Source organism: Globicephala melas, chromosome 8 (assembly GCF_963455315.2).
Source record: "Globicephala melas chromosome 8, mGloMel1.2, whole genome shotgun sequence".
Classification (NCBI taxonomy): domain Eukaryota; kingdom Metazoa; phylum Chordata; class Mammalia; order Artiodactyla; family Delphinidae; genus Globicephala; species Globicephala melas.
Window position 1 is genome coordinate 22,156,802 of NC_083321.1, and position 9,191 is coordinate 22,165,992.

Genomic DNA, 9,191 nt, shown 5'->3' on the forward strand with positions numbered 1-9,191 from the left:
CCAGGTTCAGTCCCTGGTCGGGGAACTAAGATCCTGCAGGTTGTGCGGCACGGCCAAAACAAAAGAAAAAAGAAAAGGTACATGCACCCCAGTGTTTATAGCAGCATTATTTATAATAGCCAAGACTTGGAAACAACCGATTGGTTTAAGAAGATGTGATATATATAGATAATAGAATATTACTCAGCCATAAAAAGAATGAAATACTTCCATTTGCAGCAACATGGATGGACCTAGAGAATATTATACTAAGTGAAGTAAGTCAAAGACAATTGCTTTATGTTACCACTTATATATGGAATCTAAAAAATACAAATGAATCTTATATACGAAACAAATAGACTCACAGACATAGAAAACAAACTTAGGGTTACCAAAGGGGAAAGGGAAGTGGGGAGGGATAAATTAGTATAGATTAATAGATACCAACTACTATACATAAAATAGATAAGCAACAAGGATATACATAACACAGTAGGGAACTATATTCAATACCTTGTAACAACCTATAATGGAAAGTAATCTGAAAAATATAAATATATACATAGCTGAATCACTTTGTTATATACTTGAAACTAACACAGTATTGTAAATCTGTATTTCAATTTTAAGAAAACTGAATTTTTTCAAATAATATAATGAATAATTTCAGAAAGAACAAAATACTCAGCCCTGAGTACTTAAAATTCCTAAGTCATTAACATAATACCTGTGTTTATATATATTCATAGAAGTTCCAAAGCCAAGTAATTTTTAGATAAAAATAATTTAAAATGCTCATTTAAACACCAGAAACTTTATAAGAAATATCAATACATCTTTAGACTCTGTGAAATAAGGATCTTAGGTATCCAGAAACCAGTTGAAAAAGTAAGAACAATGAAATAGAAGGAAACAAGTCTATTCAGTAGCAGGATGTTATTTGTAGCCATGTCCCCGAGGCATGTTGGGAGATTTTGAGATTTCCAGGATCTGTAGCCCCTCCGTTCAGTTGCCTGTAGACCACTGATGGGGCATCATCAGAAGTAGTAGTTATATTAGAAAACTATTCACTTTTTTTATTAATAGAGAAAGGAAAATTCCATCTGATTGCTATCTTCTGACATTTGGAGGGTTTACCCACAAAATATGAATATTAGTCACTAAATATTTATACACTCATGAAATCTGCAAACCCGGAGATCATAATTGATTACCTTACTAAGTAGGAACAAGCAAAACCTGTCCCTCAACTAAACTTTTCCATTCATTTGTTAAGAGTCCTTTAGGTTTTTTTCCAGCAGGGCCTTAATTTGAAGGTGTAAGTAACTTTTTGCTTGTGAAGTCTCATCTCTCGGGTTTTGCTTTTTGCTCTGTTTTAATACTTAAAGGAAACCACACAGCACATCTAAAATCCAGCAAAAGTAAAACTTAATGTAGGAAAAAACCCTAGGTTTAGAGTCAGAAAAACCTAGATTTTAACCCTGACTGTGCCACTACTTGCCCACTGATCTCTGACAAGAAAGTGGACATTCTAGATCAGGGATCAGCAAACCAGCCCACCAGCCAAATCTGGCTGCTGCCTGCTTTTTAAAATAAGTTTTATTGGAACACAGCCATGCCCATGTGTTGTATGTGGCTGGTTTTGTGCCACAATGGTAGAGCTGAGTACTTGGGACAGACTCCATAGGGCTTACAAGGCTGAAAATATTTACTATATGACCCTTCACAAAAAATTTTATTGACCACCTAGATTATGCGAAATGAAGGACTGGATTAAATGGTCTCTGATGTTGTTTCTGCTTGAAATATCTATGATTACAGCTAAACTAAATTTCTAAAGGAAATTTAGTACCACTTTCAAAGAACATGATTCTACATAATGGATCTTACCTTAAAGAATTTAGAGTCCCCAGATCAAAGCCTGAGACTTTCTTTAAAACTTTTATTAAAGTGCTTAAAATATCTTCTAACATCTGAGTCTCCCCATTGTAGTCAAAGCATGCGCAGGTTAACAAAAAGTAAGAAGATTTATGAAAGGTGGTCATGAGGGAAAGACAGGGTGCAGTCAGTGGCTCTAACGTATATAGTTTATTGAATAGAGATTCAGTGGCCTGGACCACAGTGAGAGTCTTAGTTGGGTCATGGTTGACATCAGAAGGTACTTTTTCTTTATAATGCCGCTAGAGGGTGCCAGTTCCCTGGCAATAGGAATAAATTCATTTTCTTGAAATGAATTTTGAGTGATTTGGGGGCATGGTATGAGACGTTGATATTTCCTTCCTTTGTGACTTTTGGAAGTAAATATCATTTTTTAAGTTGATAAAATACATTTTATGTTGATGCAAAGCCAGTCTAAATCAGCTAAGTCTCAATTATAAAATAAGCTTAACAGAGCTGCAAAACAACTTTTATATATATGCACTAGCCAATCTAAATCCAGCCAGGTGTTGCTTTGAAGAGGCCCTTAGATACCTGGAGTTAATTTGAAAATGAAGAAAAAATTGGTTAAGAACATCATATTGCAGTTCCTGTTCAAGACAGCTATGTATTGGATTGGCCAAAAAGTTCGTTCGGGTTTTCCATAAAATGTTCGGAAAAACCCGAACGAACTTTTTGGCCAACTCAATATGATGCCTGTGAATTCACCTCCTCCCAAGAGTCTACAGCTACACATGGAACAACTTCCTCTTATAAAAACCTAAAAGGCTGGCTGAGTAATGACTACACATTAGGCAAATGAGAAGAAAATCACATCAAAGTGGGTAGGAAAGGCTAGGAAACAATCTCACCATATACCCACAAGCAGGAGGGAACTCAAACCCTGGAGCTTCTCCCTGAAGACTGAAGGGTCCAAACCCACTCCTCAGGCATTTCAACTTTTAAGACATACACTGGAGAGATAAGCTCCCCAAGTATCTGACTCTGAAAACCAACAGGGCTCATGTTCCTAGACCCACCAGACTCTAGTGATCTTGGAAGCTGCTCTTTTTTTTTTTTCCTTTTTAACATCTTTATTGGAGTATAATTGCTTTACAATGGTGTGTTAGTTTCTGCTTTGTAACAAAGTGAATCAGCTACACATATACGTATATCCCCATATCTCCTCCCTCTTGCGTCTCCCTCCCACCCTCCCTATCCCACTCCTCTAGGTGGTCACAAAGCAGCAAGCTCATCTCCCTGTGCTATGCAGCTGCTTCCCACTAGCTATCTATTTTACATTTGGTAGTGTGTATACATCAATGCTACTCTCTCATTTTGTCCCAGCTTTCTCTTCCCCCTCCCGTGTGCTCAAGTCCATTCTCTGTCTGCATCTTTATTCCTGTCCTGCCCCTAGGTTCTTCAGAACCTTTTTTTTTTAATTCCGTGTATATGTGTTAGCATACAGTATTTGTTTTTCACTTTCTGACTTCACTCTGTATGACAGACTCTAGGTCCATCAACCTCACTACAAATAACTTAATTTTGTTTCTTTTTATGGCTGAGTAATATTCCATTGTATATATGTGCCACATCTTCTTTATCCATTCATCTGTCAATGGACACAGGTAGCTTCCACATCCTGGCTATTGTAAATAGAGCTGCAGTGAACATTGTGATACATGCGTCTTTCTGAATTATGGTTTTCTGAGGATATATGCCCAGTAGTGGGATTGCTGGGTCGTATGGTAGTTCTATTTTTAGTTTTTTAAGGAACCTCCATACTGTTCTCCATAGTGGCTGTATCAATTTACATTCCCACCAACAGTGCAAGAGAGTTCCCTTTTCTCCACACCCTCTCCAGCATTTATCGTTTCCAGATTTTTTGATGATGGCCATTCTGACAGGTGTGAGGTGATACTTCATTGTAGTTTTGATTTGCATTTCTCTAATGATTAGTGATGTTGAGCATACTTTCATGTGTTGGCAATCTGTATATCTTCTTTGGAGAAATGTCTATTTAGGTCTTCGGCCCATTTTTGGATTGGGTTGTTTGTTTCTTTGATATTGAGCTGCATGAGCTGCTTGTAAATTTTGGAGATTAATCCTCTGTCAGTTGCTTCATTTGCAAATATTTTCTCCCATTCTGAGGGTTGTCTTTTCATCTTGTTTATGGTTTCCTTTGCTGTGCAAAAGCTTTTAAGTTTCATTAGATCCCATTTGTTTATTTTTCTTTTTATTTCCATTACGCTAGGAGGTGGTCAAGAAGGATCTTGCTGTGATTTATGTCATAGAGTGTTCTTCCTATGTTTTCCTCTAAGAGTTTTATAGTGTCTGGCCTTACATTTAGGTCTTTAATCCATTTTGAGTTTATTTTTGTGTATGGCGTTAGGGAGTGTTCTAATTTCATTCTTTTACATATAGCTGTCCAGTTTTCCCAATACCACTTACTGAATAGGCTGTTTTTTCTCCGTTGTGTATTCTTGCCTCCTTTATCAAAAATAAGGTGACCATGTGTGCGTGGGTTTATCTCTGGGCTTTTGATCCTGTTCCACTGATGTATATTTCTGTTTTTGTGCCAGTACCATACTGTCTTGATTACTGTAGCTTTGTAGTATAGTTTGAAGTCAGGGAACCTGATTCCTCTAGCTCTGATTCTCTTTCTCAAGATTACTTTGGTTCTTTGGGGTCTTTAGTGTATCTATACAAATTGTGAAAATTTTTGTTCTAGTTCTGTGAAAAATGCCATTGGTAGTTTGATAGGGATTGCATTGAATCTGTAGATTGCTTTGGGTAGTAGAGTCATTTTCACAATGTTCATTCTTCCAATCCAAGAACATGGTATATCTCTTCATCTGTTTGCATCATTTTTAATTTCTTTCATCAGTGTCTTACAGTTTACTGCATACAGGTCTTCTGTCTCCTTAGGTAGCTTTATTCCTAGGTATTTTCTTCTTTTTGTTGCAGTGGTAAATGGGAGTGTTTCCTTAATTTCTCTTGCAGATTTTTCATCATTAGTGTATAGGAATGCAAGAGATTTCTGTGCATTAATTTTGTGTCCCGCTACTTTACCAAATTCATTGAATTAGCTCTAGTAGTTTTTTGGTGGGATCTTTAGGATTCTCTATGTATAGTATCATGTCATCTGCAAACAGTGACAGCTTTACTTCTTTTCTGATTTGGATTCCTCTTATTTCTTTTTCTTTTCTGATTGCTGTGGCTAAAACTTCCATAACTATGTTGAATAATAGTGGTGAGAATGGACAACCTTGTCTTGTTCTGGATCCTAGAGGGGGTGGTTTCAGTTTTTCCCCATCGAGAATGATGTTGGCTGTGGGTTTGTCATATATGGTCTTTATAGTGTTGAGGTAGGTTCCCTCTATGCCTACTTTCTGGAGGGTTTTTGTCATAATGGGTGTTGAATTTTGTCACAAGCTTCTTCTGCATCTATTAAAATGATTATATGGTTTTTATCCTTCAGTTTGTTGATATGGTTTATCACATTGATTGACTTGTGTATACTGAAGAATCCTTGCATTCCTGGGATAAACTCCACTTGATCATGGTGTACGTCCTTTTAATGTGCTGTTGGATTCTGTCTGCTAGTATTTTGTTGAGGATTTTTGCATCTATGTTCCTCAGTGATATTGGCCTGTAGTTTTCTTTCTTTGTGACATCTTTGTCTGGTTTTGGTATCAGGGTGATGGTGGCCTCATAGAATGAGTTTGGGAGTGTTCCTCCCTCTGCTATATTTTGGAAGAGTTTGAGAAGGATAGGTGTTAGCTCTTCTCTAAATTGATAGAATTTACCTGTGAAGCCATCTGGTCCTGGGCTTTTGTTTGTTGGAAGAGTTTTAATCACAGTCTCAATTTCAGTGCTTGTGATTGGTCTGTTTATAATTTCTATTTCTTCGTGGTTCAGTCTCGGAAGGTTGTGCTTTTCTAAGAATTTGTCCATTTCTTCCAGGTTGTCCATTTTATTGGCATATAGTTGCTTGTAGTAATCTCTCATGATCCTTTGTATTTCTACAGTGTCAGCTGTTACTTCTTTTTCATTTCTAATTCTATTGATTTGAGTCTTCTCCCTTTTTTTCTTGATGAGTCTGGCTAATGGTTTATCAATTTCGTTTATTTTCTCAAAGAACCAGCTTTTAGTTTTATTGATCTTTGCTATTGTTTCCTTCATTTCTTTTTCATTTATTTCTGGTCTGATCTTTATGATTTCTTTCCTTCTGCTGACTTTGGGGTTTTTTTGTTCTTCTTTCTCTAATTGCTTTAGATGTAAGGTTAGGTTGTTTATTTGAGATGTTTCTTGAGGAAGGATTGTATTGTTATAAACTTCCCTCTCAGAATTGCTTTTGCTTCATCCCATAGGTTTTGGGTCATCGTGTTTTCATTGTCGTTTGATTCTAGGTATTTTTTGATTTCCTCTTTGATTTCTTTAGTGATTGGTTGGTTATTAAGTAGTGTATTGTTTAGCCTCCATGTGTTTGTATTTTTTACAGATTTTTTTCCTGTAATTGATATCTAGTCTTATAGTGCTGTGGTCCGAAAAGATACTTGATATGATTTCAATTTTCTTAAATTTACCAAGGCTTGATTTGTGACCCAAGATAATGATCTATCCTGGAGAATGTTCCATGAGCACTTGAGAAGAAAGTGTATTCTGTTGTCTTTGAATGGAATGTCCTATAAATATCAATTAAGTCCATCTTGTTTAATGTGTCATTTAAAGCTTGTGTTTCCTTATTTATTTTCATTTTGGATGATCTGTCCATTGGTGAAAGTGGGGTGTTAAAGTCCCCTTCTATGATTGTGTTACTGCCAGTTTCCTCTTTAATGGCTCTTAGCATTTGCCTTATGTATTGAGGTGCTCCTGTGTTGGGTGCATAAATATTTACAGTTGTTATATCTTCTTCTTGGATTGATACCTTGATCCTTATGTAGTGTCCTTCTTTGTCTCTCGTAACAGTCTTTATTTTAAAGTCTATTTTGTCTGATACGAGAATTGCTGCTCCAGCTTTCTTTTGATTTCCATTTGCATGGAATATCTTTTTCCCTCCCCTCACTTTCAGTCTGTATGTGTCCCTAGGTCTGAAGTGGGTCTCTTGTAGACAGCATATATACGGGTCTTCTTTTTGTATCCATTCAGCCAGTCTTCGTCTTTTGGTTGGAGTATTCAGTCCATTTACATTTAAGGTAGTTATCGATATGTATGGTCCTATTACCATTTTCTTAATTGTTTTGGGTTTGTTATTGTAGGTCTTTTCCTTCTCTTGTGTTTCCTGCCTAGAGAAGTTCCTTTAACATTTGTTGTAAAGCTGGTTTGGTGGGGCTGAATTCTCTTAGCTTTTGCTAGTCTGTAAAGGTTTTAATATTTCTGTCGAATCTGAATGAGATCCTTGCTGGGTAGAGTAATCTTGTTTGTAGGTTTTTCCCTTTCAGCACTTCAAATATGTCCTGCCACTTCCTTCTGGCTTGAAGTGTTTCTGCTGAAAGATCAGCTGTTAACCTTATGGGGATTCCCTTGTATGTTATTTGTTGTTTTTCCCTTGCTGCTTTTAATATTTTTTCTTTGTATTTAATTTTTGATAGTTTGATGAATATGTGTCTTGGCGTGTTCCTCCTTGGATTTGTCCTGTATGGGACTCTCTGCTCTTCCTGGACTTGATTAACTATTTCCTTTCCCATATTAGGAAAGTTTTCAATTATAATCTCTTCAAATATCTTCTCAGTCCCTGTCTCTTTCTCTACTTCTGGGACCCCTGTAATTCGAATGTTGGTGTGTTTAATATTGTCCCAGAGGTCTCTAAGACCGTCCTCAATTCTTTTCATTCTTTTTTCTTTATTCTGATCTGCAGTAGTTATTTCCACTATTTTGTCTTCCAGGTCACTTATCCATTCTTCTGCCTCAATTATTCTGCTATTGATTCCTTCTAGAGAATTTTTAATTTCATTTATTGTGTTGTTTATCATTGTTTGTTTGCTCTTTAGTTCTTCTAGGTCTTTGTTAACCGTTTCTTGTATTTTCTCCATTCTATTTCTAAGATTTTGGATCATCTTTATTATCATTACTCTGAATTCTTTTTCAGGTAGACTGCCTGTTTCCTCTTCATTTGTTTGGTCTGGTGGGTTTTTACCTTGCTCCTTCATCTGCTGTGTGTTTCTCTGTCTTCTCATTTTGCTTAACTAACTGTGTTTGGGGTCTCCTTTTTGAAGGCTGCAGGTTTGTAGTTCCTGTTGTTTTTGGTGTCTGTCCCCAGTGGCTAAACTTGGTTCAGTGGGTTGTGTAGGCTTCCTGGTGGAGGGAACTGGTGCCTGTGTTCTGGTGGATGAGGCTAGATCTTGTCTTTCTGGTGGGCAGGACCGCATCTGGGGGTGTGTTTTGGGGTGCCTGTGACCTTATTATGATTTTAGGCAGCCTCTCTGCTAATGGGTGGGGTTGTGTTCCTGTCTTGCTAGTTGTTTGGCATGGGGTGTCCAGCACTGTAGCTTGCTGGTCATTGAGTGGAGCTGGGTCTTAGCATTGAGATGGAGATCCCTGGGAGAGCTTTCGCCATTTGATGTGACATGGAGCCAGGAGGTCTCTGGTGGACCAGTGTCCTGAACTTGGCTCTGCCACCTCAGAGACACAGGCCTGACACCCACCCGAGCACCAAGACCCTACCAGTCACAGAGCTGTTCTCCCAGGTACCAAGCTGATCCTCTCACAATCATTTTACACTGAATCAGGCTTTTTCAAATGCCAATCTGATCATCTCATCAGCTACAGATATTTCAGTGACATCTTATTGTTCCTAATTATTCTTTCCAGTGGTGGACCAACAGTGGGGCAGGGAGAGTGGTTTGTCCAAGCTAAAATCCAGCTGGAGGATGTCCGTAAATATCATTTTAATCTTTGTGGGCTAACTGGTTTCTGTTGCAACTATTCACTCAGCCATTGTAACAAAGTCAGCCACTGACAGTATATGATTTTGTTTAGATGAAGTGTAACTCTTCATTTCAAGTATGATCTTGTCAAACTAGACTATGATATGCAGGGTAAAATATTTTTCAACCTTTGTTTTGGTTTTCAGATGCCTAATCATTATGATCTAGACTGTCCTACAGCCCCAGTTCCATGCACATTCAGTACTTTTGGTTGCCATGAAAAGGTAAGGTTTTTTTTTTTCCCTTTTAATTCTTGAATATAGATCAAGAAAATTAAGTTATATAGTGTAGTGGAGGATACCAGTGGATTGGAGATGGCCAACACACATTGTTTATGTGGTCTTAAGCTCCAAGAAATTGGGA

At 37.4% G+C, this 9,191-nt stretch overlaps 1 protein-coding gene across 4 annotated transcripts in view; it reads left to right on the forward strand.

Moving 5' to 3' along the window:
• The window catches only part of TRAF6 (TNF receptor associated factor 6), a 32,180-nt gene that overhangs the window by 13,324 nt on the left and 9,665 nt on the right, over nt 1–9,191 (forward strand). For all 4 annotated transcript variants that reach the window (XM_030864661.2, XM_030864664.2, XM_030864663.2 and 1 more), the window contains one exon: nt 8,975–9,052. In XM_030864661.2, coding sequence (XP_030720521.1) covers nt 8,975–9,052 — 78 coding nt within the window. The remainder of the gene's footprint in view (nt 1–8,974; nt 9,053–9,191) is intronic.